This window comes from Bacillus rossius, chromosome 3 (assembly GCF_032445375.1).
Source record: "Bacillus rossius redtenbacheri isolate Brsri chromosome 3, Brsri_v3, whole genome shotgun sequence".
NCBI lineage: Eukaryota > Metazoa > Arthropoda > Insecta > Phasmatodea > Bacillidae > Bacillus > Bacillus rossius.
Genome location: NC_086332.1, coordinates 74,321,789 through 74,348,672, shown reverse-complemented (window position 1 = coordinate 74,348,672; position 26,884 = coordinate 74,321,789). Strand labels below are relative to the sequence as shown.

The 26,884-nt window shown below is 37.0% G+C and overlaps 1 protein-coding gene across 4 annotated transcripts in view; it reads right to left on the bottom strand.

The window, feature by feature from the left end:
* LOC134530898 (rho GTPase-activating protein 19) overlaps positions 1 to 26,884 on the bottom strand; it is a 110,872-nt gene that overhangs the window by 29,174 nt on the left and 54,814 nt on the right. For all 4 annotated transcript variants that reach the window (XM_063366190.1, XM_063366192.1, XM_063366189.1 and 1 more), the window contains exons 6-7: positions 20,968 to 21,126; positions 5,369 to 5,578 (exon numbers count right to left, since the gene is read on the bottom strand). In XM_063366190.1, the coding sequence (XP_063222260.1) occupies positions 5,369 to 5,578; positions 20,968 to 21,126 (369 nt within the window). The remainder of the gene's footprint in view (positions 1 to 5,368; positions 5,579 to 20,967; positions 21,127 to 26,884) is intronic.

Below are 26,884 nucleotides of genomic sequence, written 5' to 3'. Positions count from 1 at the left end.
ATTTTTCACACTGATGATTGATGAATCAACTGATGTTACAGTCACTAGGCAGGTTGTAGTGTTTGCAAGGTTCTTTCCATCTGAGATCGTTGAAACTCATCTGTACAAAGTAATGGCTTTGAGTGGTGCTGCAACTCGAGAAAATCTGCTGTGGAAAGGGTTTTCAGCAATCTCAAGATGGTTAAAACTGTTCACAGATCGTCAATGGAATCACCAATGTTAAATGCGCTGTTGCATTGCAGAATGAGAACATCTGCAGGTCTGGCTTTCAAGCCCACTGACGAGATGCGGAAAAGAGCACAGAACATGAAAAAGTAGCTAGTTAATGATGTGAAATACATTGTTTTTTTATACTTGTAAATAACTGCAGTTGTATGGATGTATTTATAGTCTATAAATAAGAAAAGCACCAAAGCCTATACTGAAGAGAAATTTTTAAATTACTTTTCATTTTATTGTGATACCAACTATTAGTTTGAAATGTAAGTAGGAAATCTTAAATTTTTTTTACATAAATTTGATTTTTTTTAAATTATGTTTTGGAATGCAATGTATATTTAAAATACACTAGAGTCCCGTTATAGCGAGGTGTCACGGTTCCGGTTTTGATCCTCGCTATAACCGAATTGGACAAATTTTGGCCCCCAAAAAATAAAAATTAACCGAAAATAGCATAAAAATTGTGTTTAAACCTGTATAATTGGAAAATAACAGGTTATATTAACGAAATCTTAATTTCTGTGAGCAGATGTGTGAATTCTCTTTAAAACGATACCCCATAAGTACGGATGCGATCACTGATTGCGTCAAAATAACCAGAATACCCTACCACACCACGTAAGTATAGCATCTCAGCCCGCGGCCGACGCAGCATTGTCCTGCTATCTATTGCCGACGCAGGCTGTCTGCTGGCGGTCATGTTGGTTCGGGATGTAGGTAACAGGTGGTGCTAGTGTAGCGCGACGATTTAATTCCTTACAAAAAAGCAGGAGTGCGGCTGCGGCAACGCACGTACGCCTCAAACGTAATAGTCGCTGGAAAACTATACTTTTTTCATTTAAAGAAACCTATCAACTTTTTTAGAAAATAAATTTGGGATTAAACTCAAACCATCACCACCCCTTTCCCGGACAGATACCCCAACAACTGACCGAAACAAAAGTTACAAGAAAACTGCCCTAGCGATTCGGAAATAAATACGGTAGTGCCTACTAGAGGTGTAAAAGTAACGAAAAAATGCGTACCCGTATGTATTCGTGACCATAACAATTAGTACTCGTTACTAGGGATGGGTAGTTCGCGAACTACCAGTTCATTTGGAACTGTTCTGACGAGCGAACTAGGTGACTAGTTCGCTGTTACCAAAAACAATCGTTCTTTCGTTCTTTGCGTGTTTCTCGTCTCCTACTCTGTTTGGTCCTTACTGCGCATGCGCGAAAGATACCCCCCTCCCCGACCGTCCCACTGTCACCCAATATGCCACGTCTTTCTTTCTTGCTTTCTTCCCTCTCTTACGTTTGTTCTTTATTTGGTCTCATCCCTCCCCCCCCCCCCCTTACCTATATTTCCCCAACGCTTCGTCAGTTCCAAGCAGAGACGTTCCAAGTACTGATCTGAACTACGAAGACCGAAGAGAAAGGGAGTACATATACACACTGAACTAGTTAGTTCAAAGACATAGATAGTTCACACAGTAAGTTTATTTAATTGCGTAGTTAGGCTGTCGGTCATTATTTTTGTTTCGTTCTTTCTTGCGCAATGATGTATCGTTTGAAGCTCGTGAACTCTAAATTTTTATCTAATATTCTTTAGACATTTACATTACATATTGGCATTAAAAAACGTGTCACGTAAATAAGTGTAATTACGTTTAATTTCAGATAGCCTATACAATCTGAAATCAAACTTTAATTACACATAGACCACACATTACAAAACTACACTAAAATTTAAAGAAACATAATAAAACTTACCTAATACGAAAAAAATCAGCTTAGGTTGTCACAGATGAGAAAACACTATACCATTATTTTGTTTTGTACACATGTGAAAATAAGCACTTTACTTGCAGAAAATAAATTAATACACATTCAAAAATGTAAGAAGTGTGTGAAAGAAAAACAATATGATAGTCGCTCATTTGTAATGGGAGATATTGTTTACAAGCATCGAATTACTGTGTGCCTCTTTTATTTATAGAAAAAGAAATGCCCATAAAACAAAAAGTCTGTAACGATTGTGTTGGTGTCATGTATGGAATATTTTGTTTAAACATTGGAAACCGCGATACAGTCCGCGACCGATGTAGTTCAATAGAACGGTTCCTAAAGAACTAGTCTTTGAAGTGACTAGTTCCGAACGAACTAGTTCCTTCCAAAGAACTATATTTCCCATCCCTACTCGTTACTATCGTTACGTTACTCGTTACTTCTGATACAGCATAACATGCTATGTTACGTTGCAGCAACGAATCCAGTCATATTGCGTACGCGTACAGTATGACGTCGCGTAAATAATAATAAATAGAATATAAACAATTAACAATATTTGATGATTAATAGTTAAAAGAAACAATTAAATCTCATTAGAGCGGCTTTTTAATATTATCTCTTTTAAGATAACAACCAAAAAAACGTGAAAATACGCGATTATAAAAACAAAAACATACATATTTCTAATTTGTAAAAAATACTTTCTTACGTTGTTTCTGTTCCAATCTCAAACTCTGTCTACACACGGCACAGATAACTAACGGAAGTTTGATAAAAAAAAGAAAGGATGGGATTCTATTTTTAAAGCCACGCACTTAGATGGCGACTGCAAGGTTGAAGAATGTGACAGGCGTCAACGGCAAGATGTCTAGTGGCGAGCGAAAGGGATGGAATAAAGCAGACAAATAACAAAAGCGCGCTTCAAGCGATCACGCCGTAAATTCCTCAAAAATAACTCGTTATAGCCGTGTTCTCGCTGTTACCGTGCTCGCTATAACGAGATTCTACTGTAACTGCGAAAAATAAATTACAGTAGAATCTCGTTATAGCGAGCACGGTAATAGCGAGAACACGGCTATAACGAGGTATTTTTGAGGAATTTACGGCGTGAGAGCTTGAAGCGCGCTTTTGTTATTTGTCCGCTTTATCTCCACCCCTCTCGCTCGCCACTAGACATCTTGCCGTTGACGCCTGTCACATTCTTCAGCCGTGCAGTCGCCACCTAAGTGCGTGGCTTTAAAAATAGAATCCCGTCCTTTCTTTATTTTATCAAACTTCCGTTAGTATCTGTACCGTGTGTAGACAAAGTGTGATATTGGAACAGAAACAACGTAAGAAAGTATTTTTTACAAATTAGAAATATGTATGTTTTTGTTTTTATAATCGCGTATATTTTCACGTTTTTTTGGTTGTTATCTTAAAAGAGATAATATTAAAAAGCCGCTCTAATGAGATTTAATTGTTTCTTGGTTAACAAAAACTATTAATTGTTTATATTCAATTATTATTATTTACGCGACGTCATACTGTACGCGTACGCAATACGACTGGATTCGTTGCTGCAACATAACAAAGCAAATTATGCGGTATCAGAAGTAACGAGTAACGTAACGATAGTAACGAGTACTAATTGTTATAGTAACGAATACATACGGGTACACATTTTTTCGTTACTTTTACACCTCTAGTAGGCACTACCGTATTTATTTCCGAATCGCTAGGACAGTTTTCTTGTAACTTTTGTTTCGGTCAGTTGTTGGGGTATTTGTCCGGGAAAGGGGTGGTGATGGTTTGAGTTTAATCCCAAATTTATTTTCTAAAAAAGTTGACAGGTTTCTTTAAATGAAAAAGTATAGTTTTCCAGCGACTATTTCGTTTGAGGCGTACGTGCGTTGCCGCAGCCGCACTCCTGCTATTTTGTAAGGAATTAAATCGTCGCGCTACACTAGCACCACCTGTTAACAACATTCCGAACCAACATGGCCGCCAGCAGACAGCCCGCGTCGGCAATAGATAGCAGGACAATGCTGCGTCGGCCGCGGGCTGAGATGCTATACTTACGTGGCTTGGTAGGGTATTCTGGTTATTTTGACGCAATCGGTGATCGCATCCGTACTTATGAGGTATCGTTTTAAAGAGAATTCACACATCTGCTCACAGAAATTAAGATTTCGTTAATATAACCTGTTATTTTCCAATTATACTGGTTTAAACACAATTTTAAACTATTTTAGGTTAATTTTTATTTTTTGGGGGCCAAAATTTGTCCAATTCGGTTATAGCGAGGACACGGTTATAGCGAGGATCAAACCCGGAACCGTGACACCTCGCTATAACGGGACTCTAGTGTATGTCAATTACAGCTATAAATTTTACAGGATTTTTAAATGCTGAAACGAGGATTTAGGAACCCAATTTGGTGGCAGGCTTAGCATAAAGTGTCACAGTATGAAATTAATGGGAAAACATGTTTTCCACTGCTTTGTAAACTTGCAAAGGCAAAGCTTATTCTTCCACACAGAAATGCAGGGGTGGAAAGGATATCTAGTAAGCTCAACCTTATCAAGACAGCGCACAGGTCATGTCTTGAATCGCCAATGCAATGCAATGATCGAGTAATTTTCATAAAAATTGAATATTTTTTTTGTATTTTTTAATGTACAGGATTTTACAGGATATTTTATATTCAAAACAAGGATATTACAGGATATTTCACATTTCAATCAAGGATATTGTTTTCAAAGTGGTGGCAGCCCTGCAATAGCCTAATTTTTTTCATTTCTAATTTAGGCTTGGTGACTTTTCCCCCCCTCCAAGAAAGGACTTCAAACATTTTGTAAGGCCACTGTTTCTTATGTCAGCTTTACTTGATTATGGACTGTATTTTACATTTCTGGTGGTTTTATTATATGTATATATAATGATGAATTCATATCTCTCATTAATATAATGAAATTATTTACACATTATGTATTTAAGTTTAATCTGACATGGTATGATAGATAAGTTAAGTTGGTATGATAGATTAAATTTATATAGTTTAAAACTAATTTATGTTATTTGTAATAATTGTTACTTAATGGGAAAATATCTTTTCCTGGAGTATCAAAAGTATCGAAAGTATCGAACTGAAAACACAATACAGAATCGAGTATCAAAAGTGTGGTATCGTCCCACCTCTACTTAGAATAAAAACAAAATTAATTATTTCATAAGTATTTGGAATTGAATGAAATACTAATATTAAATTATTGGCATTTTATCTGAAATTTTGAATACCTGCACAGGCTTAAAGCTGGTTACGAATTACAAGATGAGACATATCAATCAAATGAAGTTTTTATGTACATAAGAACCAAATGAGCAGGAGAGTTCACCTTGATGCAGCTAGCGAGGCTTGACGACAGAGCCGGCTGGCGGCGCTGGAAGTGCTTCAGCAGGCGTCGCTTGTGGCCCGACTCCGGTAGGGCCTGCACGTGGGCGTACAGCTCTGCCAGAGCCATCTGGGTGGGGTTGGCGTCCCCACTCTCCACCGAGCGCTCCCGGTCCACAAACGAGAATACTGTGCTGGCCTCGGCCCCGTCCCTCTGTCATCAGTGCATACACATACCATGCTGCAAATACACTTTCCACAGTACCTTTCCCGGGACACTCAATACAACACAGTCGCGAAAAACTGTAAGTAAAAAAGAGAGTGGGAAACATAACCGTATATTTTTCAGAAACATTTTCCTTTTTTTACAATACCAAAATAGCTTTACATGATTTAAGATAGGTTGATATAATTAGACAAAAGCAAAATCTGTCAGTGTTGTAGCCTGATAAAGTGTTTAGTACTCATCATCAATTACATTCTTTTTATAACATTCATAAAATTTTATAGTTTACCATTATGTTACAGAACATGTAAAAATATTTGAGGTTTAAAAGTAAGTATAAAACTATAGAGCATGCCCCTATGTACAGTCATCTTTTCTTTCTTTTACATCTAATGGCTCAATTATTTTGTTAATTGGTTATGATTGTATACATGCTTGACGAAAATTTAGTGTGGTTCCATGAAAGTGTAACGTAAAATTTTCCCCAAAATACTTTTCTTAAAAACTTATTATTTTTAACTGTAATAATACTGGAATACAAATTCTAATACACCAATCCCTCACTGAGCATGACTAATTTGCCTAATGTGTTCAAAATGTGTAGGGAAATATTCTTACATGTATTATAAATGTGTAGGATAACACTCAATGATAAATACGTTAACACCATTTATCTTTATAAGCCTATCAACGAATACTTTGAATGACAAATTCGACTGCGTGTAAAGGGAGATAAGATAGTTATCAATTATCATCAATTGGCTGGTTGACTTCCGCCTGTGAGTGACCTTTAACTCACATTGTGTACCTTTCCACGAACATTCCAAACCATCCTTTACTGGCAATGAAAATTATATTACTGTCCGGATATTTACATTTTAATTTTTCAAAAATTAAAGTGCTTATATGTGTATCACAGCTTGGTTCACAACAATCCTGTCAGGACCGTGATTTTTTTTACATTGCATCATTCATTTAACCACTTTTTCCATGTGAATCATCTGTTAATTTCTGTTCCGGTAGCTAATGTCAAATATATTCCCGCTAGTACAACCAACAGCATCAGACTTATACAGTTGACGTGCTTAAAACTGAAGTGTGACCAACATAAGTGTGGCCTTCATGACATTTTGCACGCCGTAGTACTTCTAGGTTTGTCTCAAATACTTAAACAGAATGCATTATGCTCTCACTTGGATGCCATCATTCCACCTGCAGGTGCTTACGCATGTACAGTTACCAACAGACGAATGGGCAGACATTGTTTGTGTTTGTGCAAGTTCCCTGCCACTGGCAAGACTGAGTTCAACACGGCCGGTCTGATGCCGGGCGACAACAGCACGGCACGGCATCATACGCGCGGAAGTATAAACATTTGGTCCTTTAAACTCCATAGCCACAACTTAACTTGCCATAGCTGATGTTCGTACAACAGCTGATAGCGTAGTTATACCTGCGCGCGCATCTCTTCCCCCTTGTTTGGCTAACTGTATCCCACGGCAATTCAGTTGTTTACAGAAGTTGAAACAGACTTTGTGGCGTCATACCCGATATTTTTTTGCCTGCGGAGATTTAGAGATGTGCCATTCAAGACTGGGGCAGTAAAATAACATAGTGCTAAATGAATTTGCGCAATCTGAAGATGTGCTAAGTGAGGGATTGGTGTACAATAAATCATTTATAAACCAAACTGAAGGGACCAAAGTTTTGTTAAATATAAAGGAGTTCTTTATGGTGATGGATCAAAACAAGGTTAAAAAGTTTATTATACCACATTTTCTTCTGTTTCTGGATGCAAAATATAGATTATGAGTAACATTGCCATAAGTGCAAGTTATTTGGAACAGCAACTGTTACAACATTACAACTATTTCATTCATATTAAAGAGGTTCCCAACTCAATGCCAACACATGATATGCTGTGAAAAATCCGAAGACAAACTGTTCATACTTTAGAAATAAAAATACAATTTTTTATAATGGATATACAAATATTCTTAATTCATAGGGGCCGGAAAAATTAGCATCAATTTTTTCTCTCCAAAATTAGCATTTTAGATAGAATTTATTTAAAACCTAATATTTAAATTTAAAAATACTTGTGAACTACATATTCATATATACAAATACCTGTAAATAACCTTTAGTTTAGTTTCATACAAAAACCAGAATTTTTTAACACTTAGCACACTGAAGCCACATTTTAACCAAAAGTATCTGTATACTGTACACTGTACCTTTTAAGGTTAATTGGTGTACACAAACGTGTATGTGATGAAACTAAGATTTTCCATTTTTAATTACTCAGAACGTTATTCCAGGACTTAATACTAGGGCGCCAGAGGTCATCAAGAATTAACAACAAAATAACAAAAAAAAAAACTTATTTTATTGTTTTAATCATAATGAGAAACCTCGAGTAATGGAAATAATAAACAAATATTAAATAAAGTCTATGGGATGTCGTAGATAACCTGACTCTTGAATAAAATACAAAATAAATAAAGTTCCTGAAATTGTTCACTGAGTAAAAGTTTTGGGGTTTTGCTCCGGCTTGCTCGAGCATAAAACGCCTAACCAAAAGACTTCTGGACTTGTGTACATATAGTTTGTGCCAATGTGAGTAAATTTGCTGTTAATCGCCGAAAGTCAATGTTCTACTAATTTTATTATAATCCAAAGTTTATATAATTATAGTTCGCGTATGTTGACGGTAAAATTTACGCCAATTTTAATATATAGCGATGATGCAGACCATACCTTAACTATAGATGCTTAATGTCGTTCGTAAAATACTTCGTCGCTCACGTGAATTGAATGCGATTATTCTGCATTCAATTACAGGGCGTCAATTAACATTGCCCAGTATTTTGACGTAATTTCCAGATCAATAACGCCGAAATTAGCATCGCCACGAACGAAATATTCCCAGAGGGAATACACTACCACACGCACTAAATGGCGTCATTTTCCACTCTCTTTCTTCTCTCTTGCCGAAATTAAATTGTTAATTGAAAAGGGCCAATCACGGCCGCGACACGTTAGCGTCCTTTTTAATGAAGCCAATGAAATGTCAATATCAATCAAGCATAGGCTCGTTAAAGCTGTTCCGAACGCCGCGCGATCATTTATTTTAGCAGTTGTCATGACGACACAGCACGAGATGCGCGCGCCGCCATGCGTGGAACAAAACAAAACACTGCCGAAAGTATCGGGAAGCGGTATTAACCTCGAACGTAAAACAATAATAAACAGTTTCAGTTAGTCTGATAATACCGTAGTATTACAGTGCCGCTCCCGATATAAATTTATATTTCACTGTCCAAAAAGTTAAATTCAATTTAGATCGTTAAAACAAATAACTGGAACTGGTTACTTCACAAGTTGGCAACATTGCGATGAAAGTTGAAAAACGTTATTCTCTTGCCAAACGACACTACTCTTCGTAGGCTGGACAGTCGCACTGTTGTTTGTAAACATGATCTGTCTACATGTTGTGGAATATCAGTTACCTGATTAGGCGAATCAAGGATGTAGAAGACAGCTCACCAATCTCCATACATGGTAAGTGACAGCTGAGCAGAGAGGTTGACTGCGGTGTAAACCACAGTGCTGGGATGGCGGTTCAGCCAACAATACACTGTTGTAGGCGATCGACGTCGTGAAGACTGCTGGACCAGTGTGCTGTTCATCGATGATCGTATCACCTGATGTCACCAATGACATCACGATGGATGCTGTGGTGTCGTGCTGATGCAGACCCACCGGGTCTGCGGCGTGTTCGCTGGGGTCGTACCAACTGGTACGAGCTGCTGAGTCAAATGTCCAACACATGACTCTACATGTGCCTTGGACTACTGCTGCTGCTGCTGCTGCTGCTGCTGCTGCAGCTGCATCTACTGCTGCAGACGGTGTCGAAGGGGACCGCAACAAAACTCGTTCAATTCGTCGGCAATCAGAAGACACACACACGTTAATCACACGTCCTATAACAGTTCTTATCACTTGCGCGATATGAATATACAGCGTCCTGTGATCGTGCCTCATGCTATCACTAACCCCTCTTCTTCTCTTGCTCCCCTAATCTAACATAAATTAAATGACTCGAGATTCCTCAAACTCATAAAATTAATAATTCATAACAACTTAATAATAAATATAAACCTTAGTTGAATATATAATAACTCTGTTAAATAATAAGGTAATGCATAAATAAACAGTATTTGCAACAATAACATTGCATAGTGCTTTTCAATAACAACAACAGGTTATTGTTTACCTTTGTAGTAGGTGATGAATAAATAAAATATATTTTATGGATGTTATCAACATAATATCCTCACCTAGTAAATAATTACATTCAATTTCTTAATTGAGATTTGTCAATAATATTGGGCTTTCAATAACATATTAGCATATTTAATATGCTTCTCACATATCATATGTGAATATTTTCCTTCATCACATGTTATACAATAGCTACACTTATTTACAAGAAGAGACATTATTTGCTTCTCAGCTATGAAATAATGACAATAACCTCAAGATAAATATTATTGATTGAGTGCTAGTGTATAGTGTTTATGTTTTTAAAGCTGTTCATTAAAGACAATCTTTAAAATTCTTTATCTTTCATTTCTTCTTTTCTCAATATAAAGTGGAGTGTTTTTACATCCTATTCATAAGAGTGTGGATGAAGTTGATATCCACTTATAGTTTCGGGTGTCCTGTGGGAACCCAATTAAAGTGCATTATTAACTACTAGACGATGAAGAAGCATAGGTAGGGGCAAGGCAGTAGCCTGGATCAAACTGTAAGTACTCATACCAACAAGTGTGTTCATTTAGTAGGATATTAGTCAACTAATCTTTAGGCCATTAATTATATGTAGTATTTAGTTGTGTGTTGCATTTGTTATACATTGTAATATGTCACATAGTGTTTGTACACATCTTATGCCAAATTTTATTTAAACCTCACGTGTATATCCATTGCTAATATGGTCGAACTCGACTAATAGGGTGATAATAACTGTGTCTCAACACAGTAACTGTACACACAGTACATAATATTTGGTATGTCCCTCTAGGACAATGTACCAAACCAACGCTCAGGCAACACATATGCTCCAAGCACAAATATCAGTTGGAATAAAATCATCAACTGACAAACACCCTAATTCTTCGAATATAAATTACCATATCGAAGCAATGAGGTACCTATACACCTGGATTACCTCTATCAACTCATGAGGATATATATAATTAAATTTCCTTAGTAACATAAACAATACAATGATTTTTTAGCATAACACAAGTAATAATGGTACATATTTGGTGTTCTAATCCACCACAGGTGTTTTGTAAGGCCTAAGCTGACTCAAATTGTAATTCCCTACAATTTTTCCTGTATCAGGGTCCTGTAGAGTGTAGCAGTTACATTTCTCCACAGCTACTACTTTGTAGGGACCTGAGTACAATAAAAATAGTTTCTTCGCTAGATGAGCCCACTTGTTACTAGTTGGTGCTGTACGGCGTAGAACTAAGTCTCCTACAGTGAATTTACTGATCCTGGATGCTGGCTTCCTTTTCTTCCTAAGGTCGGCTTCTCTTGTTAATTTATCTCGTACCAGTTCTTCAATTTCTTCCTGAGTTGGCCTCTCCATGTCTTGTTCTGGTTTGTCGCATTCCGGTATTAATTTCGGTGGTAACACCTCCGATCTTACTGAGCATAATTATTTTTATGCTCCTCAATTACAGCTTGAGAGTAGCTGCAATTCGCAGTCTGCTGAGGCTGCGTTCCTGTGCAGTTGGGCGGAATCGGCTGCTGCCGAGCAAAATATCCTCGCTGCATGGGGTACGAAGTGGTTGGAGGATGGTTGAGTGTAGAGAAACTAGCTGGTGATTGATTCACAGGAGCGGTGTCTGCTACGGGGGGATGCAACATATGCTGTTGCATATTGTTGGGCGGCTGACGGTTAGAGTAACTCCTGTACTCCCACCTGGGTGGCCTTCCATTTGGATCTTCAGGACGGTAATGCTTTCCCCACCACTGGTTTTGGTTGTGGGTGTAGGGTTTCTTCGGCTGGCGGTTTCCTTGATGTTGAGGTTGGAATTCCCTCCTGGTCTTCCACTTCCCTGTCCGGTACTGTTTCGCAGGCTGCCATGACGTGCAGTGGACGTTGGCCTTGCCGCCGTCGTTACCACGCTGCCAGGGTGTGTAGAGTGGTGCTGCCTTCTGATGTGTAGGCTTGAGGTCTTTCTCCACCTCGCTATTGTTGTTCCTGGACAGCCGCTCCAGTCGGTCGAAAGCGAGGACCTGTTCGCGGAACTCTGTGATATTGTGGAAGCTGCGCCCTGTCAAATGTACTTGGTACTTGATGGGTAGCTGGGAGGTCACCATCGCCATGAACTCAATATCACCCATCTCTGGTTCGAGGTAGCGCGTCCTCTCGAACATTTGAGACAAGTGTGTCTCCAGAGTTCGGTTCTTCTTGCTATCATACCGCTCGGTATGCAGACGTGCTCTCAATGTTCCCTGTATTTTCACATTCCAAAACTGCTGTTTGAAATGGCTTTTGAATTCTTGGTAGGAAGTGATGGTACTTTGTAATACCTCCCACCAGTAATACGCATGGTCTCTCAGTGCAGTTGCCATGCATTTCAGGCGTTCAGTATCACTTAGCCTGAACATGTCAGCGTATTCCTCGAAACGTCGAAGGAATCTCATTGGATTCTCTCCTTCATGGGCAGAGAACCTAGGCATCGCCTCTGACCATTGGCGTGCCGGGTGGTGCATCACTGCAACGGGATCCAAGGTGGTGTGTGTGTTAGCGGGGTTGGAGCGTGTGATTGGGAGCTCAGGTTGCTCAACTTGCGGTGAATCACAGCTACTGAGGATTTCATTGGCATTGGTGTTCAGGGCTGGGGCCAATGCTACATGGTGACTGGAGGTGCGAGTAAGATTGTCTACCCTCAACTGCAATACCTTCTCTTGTAGCTTGCCTACCTGCTGCTCTATGTCCATTGAAAACTCTGTCTGCCTTTTCACTAATGTGTCCACCTGCTCCCTCATGTCTGTGGTGTGATTGATTACCACATTTTCAATCATGGTCTGGCATGTGGATTGAATTTGTTCCAGGCCACAGCTGTTCTGAGCAGCTTGCTCAGCTAATTGATTTAACCTGTCATTCAGCTGGCTGGTCTGGGTATTTAACTCTGTTGCTAACCTAGTTGTAGTACTACTGCACTGCTGTTGTATTAGCTGCAACTGTGTATCAGTGTAGCTTTCGTGTTCTGCCAACCGCACAGAAATAGCAGCCACACTACTTTTTACTTCACCCATTTCACTTTTAAGGGTGCTATCTATGACTTCCAGTTGTTGTTTAATGCTATCTTTAGTGCTATTGAGATTTTCCTCTAACCTAGCACTAGTGCCCTGGAGACTCTCCTCTAACTTAGCACTCTGTTTTTATAAACTAGCTTGTTGTTGTTTGTGGTTAGCTTTCACCTCCTGCCACATGCTCTGCAGCATGATGAGCAAGCTAGCACTTGTTTCATTACTTACTGCAGCTGGCAATGCAGGTAAGTGTGTGTGTGGTGTGGTGGTAGCTTGGGGTTGTGTCACATCCACTCTAGCCGCTCCAGCCTGTGTTACTGGGGTAACAAAATCTGTGTTAGGTACTTGGCTAGGTGATGTGGGAACAGACACATCTACAGAGTGTGTAGACTCCACACTGCTGTCCCTGAAGCTGTCCTGACTGACACGTCTACTCCTTCCCCTAGTTTCCATATTTACTTATAACTTACAACATAAGAACACAATACAAATATGCACACTATCGGCCCCACAGTTCGTGCGCCAGAAAAAAAAAAGTTGTGTCTCTTATTCCCTTCTGTACACAAACGTGTATGTGATGAAACTAAGATTTTCCATTTTTAATTACTCAGAACGTTATTCCAGGACTTAATACTAGGGCGCCAGAGGTCATCAAGAATTAACAACAAAATAACAAAAAAAAAACTTATTTTATTGTTTTAATCATAATGAGAAACCTCGAGTAATGGAAATAATAAACAAATATTAAATAAAGTCTATGGGATGTCGTAGATAACCTGACTCTTGAATAAAATACAAAATAAATAAAGTTCCTGAAATTGTTCACTGAGTAAAAGTTTTGGGGTTTTGCTCCGGCTTGCTCGAGCATAAAACGCCTAACCAAAAGACTTCTGGACTTGTGTACATATAGTTTGTGCCAATGTGAGTAAATTTGCTGTTAATCGCCGAAAGTCAATGTTCTACTAATTTTATTATAATCCAAAGTTTATATAATTATAGTTCGCGTATGTTGACGGTAAAATTTACGCCAATTTTAATATATAGCGATGATGCAGACCATACCTTAACTATAGATGCTTAATGTCGTTCGTAAAATACTTCGTCGCTCACGTGAATTGAATGCGATTATTCTGCATTTAATTACAGGGTGTCAATTAACATTGCCCAGTATTTTGACGTAATTTCCAGATCAATAACGCCGAAATTAGCATCGCCACGAACGAAATATTCCCAGAGGGAATACACTACCACACGCACTAAATGGCGTCATTTTCCACTCTCTTTCTTCTCTCTTGCCGAAATTAAATTGTTAATTGAAAAGGGCCAATCACGGCCGCGACACGTTAGCGTCCTTTTTAATGAAGCCAATGAAATGTCAATATCAATCAAGCATAGGCTCGTTAAAGCTGTTCCGAACGCCGCGCGATCATTTATTTTAGCAGTTGTCATGACGACACAGCACGAGATGCGCGCGCCGCCATGCGTGGAACAAAACAAAACACTGCCGAAAGTATCGGGAAGCGGTATTAACCTCGAACGTAAAACAATAATAAACAGTTTCAGTTAGTCTGATAATACCGTAGTATTACATTGGTGATGTTATTTCTAAAATTAGTGGTACTTTAAATAATGTGTATAATATTTTTTTTTGAAATGTTTACTTTTTTATAAAAATATTTGCTTAAAGTGTTTTAATTTATATATTACTGAAAATAATTTTATAATAACAACATGTTTTCAAGAAAATAAAAATGTTTTATAGGTGAAATAGTTGTTGCATTATTTGAAAATATGATAAGTTTATGTATATATATTTTTTATTAGTTTTCAAATTTATGAAGTGTATTTACAACATTTTAGCACTTGTATAGCTAATAAGAAAGAAACTTATACATCACTATTATATAAAATTGAGAATACAGTAAAATAGCAAAATTGAGCAATATAGGTGATCAATGAAGTGAATGTGATTACAGTAAAGAAATCTATAGTCACTATTTATTTACTTGGCAGCTCTCGAAATTGAAAAACTAACATACAAAATTATATCGCTATTATAAAAAATAATTTTATAATTATATAATAAAAATTATCAAATTATCAACACAATGGTTGATAAACAAGGTTCCATATAATAAAGATAACTAACATTATGCATCCTATTTTGAAAGCAGTTTTCAAAATAGTAATAACATGTTAGAAAATGTTAGTACTTTTATAATAAATAATCAAAATGAAAATAGCATAATGGTACAAAAATGTATACAAATATCATACAACGAACAGTTCTGCAAAATGTCATACTAAAGAAAACAGAAGTTGCAGATTATTTTTTGTACAGTTTTTCAAAACAATAATGTATATTTACAGAATTTCAATCGTATTATACCAAATTAAAAATAATAATATCAAAACATCAATACAATGAGCAGCTATAAAAATTTCATTCTAGTAAAAAAAAAAAATGAAGTTGCAAATTTCAGTTGTGACATTACTTTTCAATTATTATATAGCAAATTTCCACATTTCAGTAGTGATTATACATAATAAAATAAATAATAATGTAGCAAATTATCAATAATATGAACATTTATGAAAACAACATTATAGTAATGAAAATTTCGGTTCATTAGATACCTGTTATTTTACTTAGGAAAATATTTTTGAAAATATTATTTTCTGTTGGATGCAACATCATTTATACACAATAGTCTCTTGAGGAGTGAAACTTTCTGAAACACTCAGGAAGGCATAATGCTACACTGCAAGATGAGCACATCCATCTTGTTTCTTTCCGTACTTTTTTGCCTGTGTTTTTCTTGCTTGTGTCAGCACACACCTTGCACACTCTAGTGGGCCGTTCCTTCTTCTCCGTTGCCGGAATCTTTGAAGGAAAGTGCTTTGAGGTGAGTCTTGATGCACAAGAAGGCCCTGGCAATGAACTCTCTCTCTCCACTGTAGCACACTCAGCTAGAGAACTTTCTACGGTCCTGTGCGACTGTTCTGTGCCGGTAGTCTTTTGTAAACAAGATAAGCATTGGCTGCTGACATGATGAGGTAGTGAAAAAATAGTTTCTTCCACCATTTTAGAGTGCGTCGTGAAAATGGGTAATAAATAACCCTGCAGCTGATCTCCACGATCCACCCCACATTTGTAGAGATTGTAGTCAACTACGTTTGGCTTTGCTTTCAACACATGACCTCCTTTTGCTTTGGTTTGTAGTACAGTGGCACCATTCTTGTGCAAAGAAGATAACATGAATACATCACGTGTATCCTTCCACTTCAGAAAAAAGAGTTCTTCGGAACGTCGAAAAGAAAACCCTCCTTTCATCAAGGGCGTGTTTACTAACTGCTTACATAGTCCTTTCCTGTTCTTCATTACGGTCCCAACACCTAAAGTATCATTGTGCCGGAGCTTCCTCAAGAGAGGACTCGTGTAAAATCTGTCCATGTATACAACATATCCCTTTCCCAAATAATTATCACACAACCTGTAAATGAGAGGCTCAACCGCATTGCTGTGTCCTGCAGCTGCTCCAGAATACAGCTCTGTGTTCAAGACATAACCAGATTTTGCTTCAGCCAGTATGTACAGTTTCAGTCCATATTTGTGTGGTTTATTTTTTATGTACAATCTAAATCCAATCCTTCCTCGAAATGGACACATACCCTCATCAACTGTAAGTTCTTTGTCTGGAGACAATGATGTTTTACTTTGCTTGTTGAAAAAATCTAGTATTGGCCTAATTTTGATCACAGGGTCATGATTGGGGTCATTTTTTGGAGCATATTGGTTGTTGTCATTCAGGTGCAGCATACTCAGTATAGAAAGAAATCGGTCTCTGCTCATTTTCTTACCTGCAAAAGATGAGTGAAGGACTGAGTCGGTGCTCCAGTAATCACTTATGTTCGGCTTTTTCAACAAACATGTGAAAAACAATTGCGAAAAAACACTTTATTTCGTGAAGCTTCACAGGAACCCACTTATTCCACATTGAATGTGGTTTCAACTTTTGCTGACGTCTGAGTGCATCAATTGTAGTTGTCTCTTTCTTTATGAGTTTGAACAAATTGTCATCAAAGAAAAGAGAGAAACATTCCAACACTGTACAGTCACTGGTGAGATCAGCTAATACACCACAGTTTTCCTCAAATAATGGCAGCGCTGGTTGATTATCATCTTCACGCCAATCAAAATCAAGCCTTGGCTGAGCGGAGGTTTTTTGTTGACTACTTGGCTGTGAAGGTCTTTTTTTAGCCAAAGTGGAAGGCGTGTAATGTGATATTTTATCGACTGAAGTGACAGAAATATCGTCATCATTGCTGTCATCACCTAAAAGCAATATAAACATATATTTTTTTGTAAATAAATAATTTTTATGAATAAGATTATTGATTTCAAAATCCACATCTAAGGTTCTTGTGTAGAGCAGCAATTCACTGTAGAAATATTCCGCCAAAGTTGTTGGATAATATAAGAAACAATTATTACTTTAGCTAGTGTTTTTACTAGGGGCAATTTTCAATATTGAAACACCCATCCATTTTACATAAAAGAAAAGTATGTAAAATTTATTTTTATTTGCATATTCGAATGTTATCTTTTACATTCAACCTACAAAAAATCAGTCAGTACATTTATACAGCACTGCTCAGTAATATTATATAAAGAGGCAATAAAAAAGTATGTATAACAATAAACAAGGAAAAAATACCTAACATTATGTTTTCCCCATATTACTTTACCTACAGAAATAATAAATATTGCTCGAATGCAATCAGTGGCAGCGTGATAAAAGAAGCCACATACGTAACGAAGAAATAAGCGCGCAGCTGGTTTCAATGCTACACACCGACGTGACGTGACTAGGAAAGCATTCTGAGCTGCTAACCAATTCGTATGAAGCCTATTAATAGCAGCAAGTGCCAGTCTTTATGCCTTCCCATATATATCTACGTGATAAGAAACACAATCTAGCTCACAAACATTACAACATTTGTACTGTACAGTACTTTATATGCTGAAAAATACGGAATGAAGTGCAATGGTAAAACTTTACAGTAAAATTTCTACAGCCACTTACCTGTGTCCGGTATATACTGAATCATCATCTTTTTCCCAATCACTGTCACTTTCTTCTAATTCTGAGCCCGAATTCCAAGTAATCTCGTCATAATCTGACAAACGCTTCCGACGCGCCATTTCAAACAACTGTGCGTCGCAAGAATAAACACTGGAGTGGCGCAGTCAGAAAAATGTGGTCATCTCCATTACCTGGCAGTAAACACCATTTAGCGGATTTTTTTCGTAACTTCGTGGAAGTTGGATGTATACGAGAGACGAGCACTGCTTGTTCTGTAGTGTATAATTCCCGCTGAAATGCATTGTGAAATGGAAAACAAGCGGCGTTCGGGCAGTGTGCTCAGTGCTTCATGTAAACCCGAGTCGTGCTCGGGCATAGTGTGCAAAGTGTTAATGTATGTAGATTAAAACCACATAAAAATTTAAATGATTATTTAACTAAAAAAATTGGTACTACAATGTGCTAACAAACATTAAGTTGCAGGTTTAATTCACAGAATACACAAAAATTGAAAAATTATGAATGTACAGTAGAATCTCGTTATAGCGAGCACGGTAATAGCGAGTACACTGCTATAACGAGGTATTTTTGAGGAATTTACGGCGTGATCGCTTGAAGCGCGCTTTTGTTATTTGTCTGCTTTGTCTCCACCCCTCTCGCTTGCCATTAGACATCTTGCCGTTGACGCCTGTCACATTCTTCAGCCGTGCAGTCGCCACCTAAGTGCGTGGCTTTAAAAATAGAATCCCGTCCTTTCTTTCTTTTATCAAATTTCCGTTAGTTATCTAAGGGACAAAGTTTGAGATTGGAATAGAAACAACGTAAGAAAGTATTTTTTACAAATTAGAAATATGTATGTTTTTGTTTTTTATAATCGCGTATTTTCACGTTTTTTTTTGTTGTTAACTTAAAAGAGATAATATTAAAAGCCGCTCTAATGAGATTTAATTGTTTCTTGGTTAACAAAAACTATTAATTATCAAATATTGTTAATTGTTTATATTCTATTTATTATTATTTTCGCGACGTCATACTGTACGCGTACGCAATACGGCTGGATTCGTTGCTGCAACATAACATAGCATGTTATGCGGTATCAGAAGTAACGAGTACTAATTGTTATAGTAACGAATACATACGTGTACGCATTTTTTCGTTACTTTTACACCTCTAGTAGGCACTACCGTATTTATTTCCAAATCGTTAGGGCAGTTTTCTTGTAACTTTTGTTTCGGTCAGTTGTTGGGGTATCTGTCCGGGAAAGGGGTGGTGATGGTTTGAGTTTAATCCCAAATTTATTTTCTAAAAAAGTTCACAGGTTTCTTTAAATGAAAAAGTATAGTTTTCCAGCGACTATTTCGTTTGAGGCGTACGTGCGTTGCGCAGCCGCAGTCCTGTTTTTTTTGTAAGGAATTAAATCGTCGTGCTACACTAGCACCACTTGTTAGCAACATCCTAAACCAACATGGCTGCCAGCAGACAGCCCGCGTCGACGATAGATAGCAGGACAATGCTGCGTCGGCCGCGGGCTGAGATGCTATACTTACGTGGCTGGTTATTTTGACGCAATCGGTGATCACATCCGTACTTATGGGGTATCGATTTAAAGAGAATTCACACCTGCTCAGAAATTAATATTTCATTAATATAACCTGTTATTTTCCAATTATACAGGTTTAAACACAATTTTTATGATATTTTCGGTTAATTTTTGTTTATTGGGGGCCAAAATTTGTCCAACACGGTTATAGCGAAGATCAAACCCGGAACCGTGACACCTCGCTATAACGGGACTCTAGTGTATGTAACTTGCCTGCATAACAGTGACATGGCCATAACATGAATTATGGTCAAAAATCTAGTGTTGAGAACAATAACCAGAATGCATTTGTAAATTGTAACATTTGGGGGAACACCAAGTATCTGTATTATTGCTATGGGCTATGGTTTACTTAACACTCTCACTAAAGCATAATGCGAGAGAGTGGGGCCTGCTTTGTTTTCATCTATTACATAGTCATACACCTTTTGTCTGCGAAATGAGAAAGTCTGTGGCAAAAATGATGGGCGTGTTGTAAGTGTTGTAAGTTGTAAGTCTGATAACTCTTAAGTGACAAAAATAAATTAAAATAATTTAACTGTACATGCACATGTGACCTAGACAAATAGCAAAGTATGAATATAAGCTGACTCAGCTAACTGAAAGTCTACGAGACAGGGTTGTTTCCAAGTTTAAGATATACATTTTGTAAAACAATTTTGAAAACTGTCGAAATACATATATGTAGCAGTTATAAAGGATATGTTAACAAATTAATGACATTTGCACTAATTTAGCTAGAAAAAAAATCATTTAGAAAATAAGCTAAAATAGCATTTATGTTGTAAACTAGCAAAAAACAGCATCTAAAGTGTAAATTAGTAAAAAAAAAATAAAAAAATAAAAAAATAGCATCTCTATAGCAAGATAGAAATTTTTCTGAATCCCATATAATTCAGTTAGCAATATAAAATATTTATAACATTTCAACTATAAATTTTTTTTTTACGAAACATAGCTCTTTCTAAGTAATATAATTAATGTAAAATGCCATTTCAGTGATTTTTTTTTTAAATAAATTTTCATCTAAATAAGAAAATTGTGACCTCCAACTTGCACTATTTTTTCAAAGCTTGGCTCGGCTAAAATGTTAGAAATGGAGACTCGCCCATGCTAGATGACAGTAAACATCCCCTACTTGCAGGGCCACAATACAGATACAAATATTCCTTCATCTTCCATACCTGATAATGGTATTGGAAGAGTAAATAATGCCCATGTTTCGTCTAACTTTTTCAATGATCACGTTTTTTTTTCTTTCCAGCCACGGTATTTTGGCTGGTTCTGTATTTTTCCAAGCTTAAAAATATACACACAACAATTGTAATAAGAAACCACACACTGGCACACACCAAGTGAGAGAGCCGCCTCTTGTGACGCTCCAGCCAGTAGGCGCGAATGTCCACCGCCAGAGGAGCAGGGATCTGGAAGAGCGCAGACCCCTGCTGGATCATGAATGCCACAACCCGAGACATGGTCTGGGCGCTGGCGTGGAACTCTTCCGGGGACAACTGCGCACACAGCATCGCAGAGTTGAGGTAATCAACAACATCTGTGTCATCTAGACATTTGCAAGGCCAAGATTTCATGGTTTTATTTATTTCTTAGGACAAATTTGTTTTGGAAAAAATAATTTTCATTTTATTGTTTTTATTTGAATAAATTTAAACTATAACAAAAATGTTATGATCTTATGATGATTGTTAATACTTATTCACTAAAATACGTAGTGTAAATTTCATTGTGATACATGTCATTTGTATCTAGGGATGGGGCGAATCCTGATTTCCTCGAATCCGAATCCTAACTCATATCCTAGACTGGAATTGCCGAATCTCGAACCCAAACCCGAATATTTTAACAGATGATGTCCACATATCTAATGTAAGTGAGATGTATTCTGCTTGCACTAAAAGTCCCTTGACTTTCTCACATGTACTTTGGTACATTTCTGGTATAAGTGTATTTGCCAGAAATTTTCTCGAAACCATTGAATAACGAGGTTCCAGAAATGCAATAAGCTTTCTGAAGCCTTTATTTTCTACAACAGACAGTGGCTGATTGTCTACACATATCATATCTGCAGTAAGCCTACCTGTGTTTTCCTTTGCCATATTTGCTTGAAAAATTACATTTTATTGTCATGAATTGTGCTAGTGTGGGCTGTGTGAGTGATGGTTCATTGTTTCGAGGTTCAGATAAGATTCTACTAGGCCCTGCAATTTCTCCTGAACCGGAAGATTCACTATTCTCCCGTTTATCAACAGCGATTTGGGCCGAGTGGAGTTTAAGATGTTTACGTAACGCACTTGTTGTACATGACTTTTCGCGGGATATTTTTGCACCACAAAACAGACATGCAGCTTTGGTGGTGTCGGATTTGTCCAGAACAAAATGTTCCCATACGTCTGACATCTCTGATTGTGATTTACGTGACGTAAATGACTTTAAATCACCATTCACGAGAGATAAACCACATGTTACATGGAAATATTCAGTTCAGTAGAAAAACTCGCACAGATAAAATCAATACCGATAACAAATTAATAAACAAACGGGACGAGACGCCATTGTTCCGTGCCCAGTGTCGCCAATACTTTGTGTGTGAATAGCGTGTTGTGAATATTGTTTTGTTTGAACTTTGTTTCTGTTGAAAACTATTACGTTTGTTTGTGAACTATTTTATTCATTTATATTCTTGATTAAAACATTAGGTACCAAAACAAATTCTCATATGCTTAAAGAAAACGGAACAGTGTTTGATGAGATCGAAGATAATGCAGCTGACGATGCGCCGCGGTCTCGGGTCGTGAGTGGAAGTTTGGTGCTTGATTAGGTTACGGCGCAAACAGTAAAAATCAATAATACTTTTGCATCACTGCTTATATTTTGAAAAGTGGCAGATTTATTAATAAATTCTTACACTGTTGTATGTAGGCAAAACATTATATCAACACAGCTTAGACTGGGTAAATTCTTGTTTATAACATCTGATGCCTTCCTAACCTCAAATATGTTGCATTTTTACTGTTTCTTGTGCATATAAAGAAATTTTTTTTTTTTTGAGAAATTTCAGTTTTAGTACAGATTAGCGGTTAGGATTTTTTCTATAAATAACCGTAGAGGTCTGCGAGCCTAAGAATTTTACTTCGAGCCAAGCTCGAGCGAGCCTACTTGAAAAATCTCTAGTTTCGAGCTTGAGCTTTTGTGGTAGTTACACTTTTGGGAAATTATAAACTTAGTATAATTTTTAAATAAAGTATTAAATTGAAATGGACTTATTAATTTTGGGTAACTATTTACAGTGTGTGTTTACATTAGGCACTGCTAGAAAAAAAAAACATTTTTTTTTCATTTAATCATACCTTTGGTTCATTAGTAGTAACTGATATCATCCAACTAACATAACCACAGTTTACAAGTATATGTTTGTGTAAATGTAACATCTTTGGAATAATTACATCCTTGTCAATTTTTCTGGAGTTCTTACTGAGCTTCAACAAACTTACCACCAAAAATCATGTTGTTTGAAAAGTACATTCACATTGTTTCAAAATTTTCCACTTTTCAGCAATATAATTCTGAGAGAGCTTGTCATAGAGTATTAAATTCTGTTCTTTAATCTATCATGCAGAAAAATAATTTGTTCTGCACGTTCAGGAGTTAAATTAGCATTACGATTAGAGATAGTGTTTCCAGCAGAAGAGAAGCGTCTCTCGCTGGCAACCTGCGTGGCTGGGATGCTTTAGTAAATTGCTTAACCTCAAAATTAGTGTCATAAATATCTGTAACTAGTCATTAAAGTTTAATCAATTGAAAGAAATAAAAATAAAAGCATTTTACTTAGTTCAATTTACACTTGCAAAAAAAAAAAAACATACGCACAATAAACCTACATGGAAATTAAAGTCTTTTTCAATATCCTGAAGTCTGAAATATGTTTACTCATGTCATCAAATGTAGAGCTGTACTGAAGAAGCCGATTTTGCCAATATTTAGTTGAATCTGCATTTCTGCCGACTTCCGATACGCTTGTTAATTTTCGGCCGATATTACTGAAAAACGAAAGAGACTGCCATAACCTAAAAATCCACGAGTACCATTTTCACTTTTCGTAGTAGTATTGCATTCTTTTAGATCACATTATTTCTTAGCAACATGTGCCAACCGTATATATCAAAATTTAAAATCCTTTTTTTTTTAATAATGTTCTTTAATTTAATATGTCATAAATAGAGATGGGATTTTCGAATCTTGGATTCGTCGAATATACAGAATCCTATGGATTCGAGGATTCGAGGTGGGTTTTTAAGAGTTTTACCGTATATACTCATGTATAGCGCGCCCTTTTTTCCCTCAAGTAAAGAAAAAAATCAAGGATGCGCGCTATACACGGGGAAAAAAAGGTCAGGGGGGGAGGCGGGAAGGCGTTAACTGCGGGGTGATGGGTGACCTTCATTTTCTCTCTATATCTCTTTCTCCATTCCCTTTTAGAATGGCCCTCCCCCTCCGCTATAAATCACGCTGCTCACACACACACACACACACACACAAACACGTGCGCGTGCAAGTTTGCACATCATGGTCTCTCTTGTTTATTTTTAGACCTCCCCCTCTACAGAAAGCCAGCGCAGCAGCTAGTAACAGTGCCAGGTGGAGAAATGCCACTTCACCACGTGTCGCCTCCAGAGAGAGAGAGAGAGAGAGAGAGAGAGAGAGAGAGAAAGAGAGAGAAAGAGAGAGAAAGAGAGAGAAAGAGAGAGAAAGAGAGAGAGAAGAGAGAGAAAGAGAGAGAAAGAGAGAGAGAGAAAGAGAGAGAGAGAAAGAGAGAGAGAGAGAAAGAGAGAGAGAGAGAGAGAGAGAGAGAGAGCATGGCATGTTGTCACCAGTACTCTGCCCACTTCCTTCGCTTCCTCATCCGAGCAGCTACCTCTGCGCCAGCTTAGCAACGTAGCGTGACGGGAGTGGTGGTGTTTAGTCCTGTCAACTGTCAAGGTTACTTGATGGTCATAGTCCCGTTCCTGCCTGCTTCCCTCCCTCCCGTCCCTTACCAGTTGTGACGATACAGCGCTTCATTATCTTCCGTCTACACAGCAGAGTTTAGCTTGCTTGTGTCGTTTCAGATGGTACAGTATGCCACAAAATTTTCACTTTCAGGTGGAAGAGTATTTAAGTATTTTCCTGACACATCACCACACATCAATGTAAATAATCATTTGTTTCATAAGTAATTACTTAACTGGTACCACAAAATGTTAGTAAAATTTATTTATGGGAAAACAATTATAAATTTTTTTCTTTGGAATTTGTTGCAAAAATCGTGGTACACACTATACACAAGTAAATATGGTAGTAATTGAAAATTGTATACCTAAACTATATTATTAAAGTAACAGAAATAGCACAAACATAAAATAAACTACGCTGCATTTTGTCAATTAGCATAACTACTCAATAATTTCCAACCTTCAATAATATAACATTGCTAAAAAAACGTAACTTTTTTTAAATGGTGTCTGTTATACAAATGTATTTTATTGAAAACATAGGAAGGATTAATTTAACAGAGAATTAAGACAGATACAAACTTACGTGTGTGGTTTTTGAGGTTATTTGTCTCTATTTATTATATCAGGTGTAGACACTATGCACTTATTTTATAATTTTATAAATACACATGTGATTTTTTTAATACATAGGCCTATGTAATTTTTTAAAATAAATGTGCGATTGTTTTAAATAACATGTGAAATTTAGTGTGGGACTGGGATTCGAGATTCAATGACAAATACTGAGGATTCGAACAAGGATTCGGATTCGACCAAAATGTGGATTCGTACCATCCCTAGTCATAAATAAATAATACATTACCATAACGGTAAATATACATCTTGGTTGTTATGGTAACTATAGTGCAAATGTGGTAGCTATCATGCTTCTATAGTAATTATAGTATCTCCAAAAAAACTTTAGTTCTTTGTATGGTAATTATCTAAAGATAACTATTGGGTTTGTACTGTAGTTATGGTACATCATCCATATTTATTCGTAAGTTATTGTTCATTTGTGTTTTCTTCATATTTACGTCCGCCATTACTATTTGAGACGGGAACTTTCAGAAAAAAATTTAACGGGACTTTATATCACACATTTAATGGCGTAAACGATGCGACCCCGGGCAATTTAAATGCTTTATATGGAAAAACCTACCATGCGGGACCTCGTAAGCGAGTTTTACTGTTTTTTTTTTCCCGTAAATAGTAAATCACTGTCACAATGCTTTCCGGCCAAATAACCTGCTGCTGTTGAAGCTCGAAATTTTCAAGCCTAACAATTTTTTCGAGCCGAGCTCGAGCTTGAAGTAAGTACTCGGCTCGAGCTCGATTTTCGAGTACACGCAGACCTCTATAAAATTATTTAAAATATTTCAAATAACCCATACAAGCAGTTTATGCATAATAAATAAAAAAACACAGAATCCTTTGACGAATCCTATATCAGACCTGCCGAAGCATTGAATCCCTAGGATTCGGCGGATATTGGATTCGGTCGCCCCATCCCTACTCATAACAATAAAATCTAATCTGCAAATATTTGTGTTAAAATGAACAGACATCAATAATGTAAAAATGAGCAACAAATATGAGATGCAAAATCATGCAGAATGATATAAATCAATTTGGGTCATATATTTTGATAAAATCTTCATACTAAAATGAAAAGATTCTGAATTTCTGGTATTTTGCAGTTTGAAAATTTTCTACGTCCATGTGTAGATTATTAGCTGGTTCTGGGATAAACGGCAAATGAAAATTTCAGTGAATAGTTGATTAGGTTTGCTATATAAAAACATTTTTTTTTTAATTTAAATATTTAAACAAAAAATTTACATTAAATTATTGTAGCTAACAAAACCTAATTAACCTATCACTTCAGTATAATTTGTCTAATTTCCTAGAAGCCAATACACCACATCAGTGACGGCTGAGCGTTCATAGCCGACGGACGTGCGCGCGCGCTCCCCGGCTTCAATGTGCTATTATTTCTTCACCATCGTTAAGTTCGAGTTCCACTCATAATTGATTCATCGCTGCTTAATCTTTCCGACTTTCATGGGTTTTCATTACCCGATAATAATGATACGATCATTGAATTAGTTCCTGACACGGTTACTAAAATGTTCAGATCGCCTACTAAAAAAGTGATTTCTAATTCGCCGGGAATATCTGAAAAAGCAAGTGAAAGTTCATCGAAGCAAAAATCATCTAG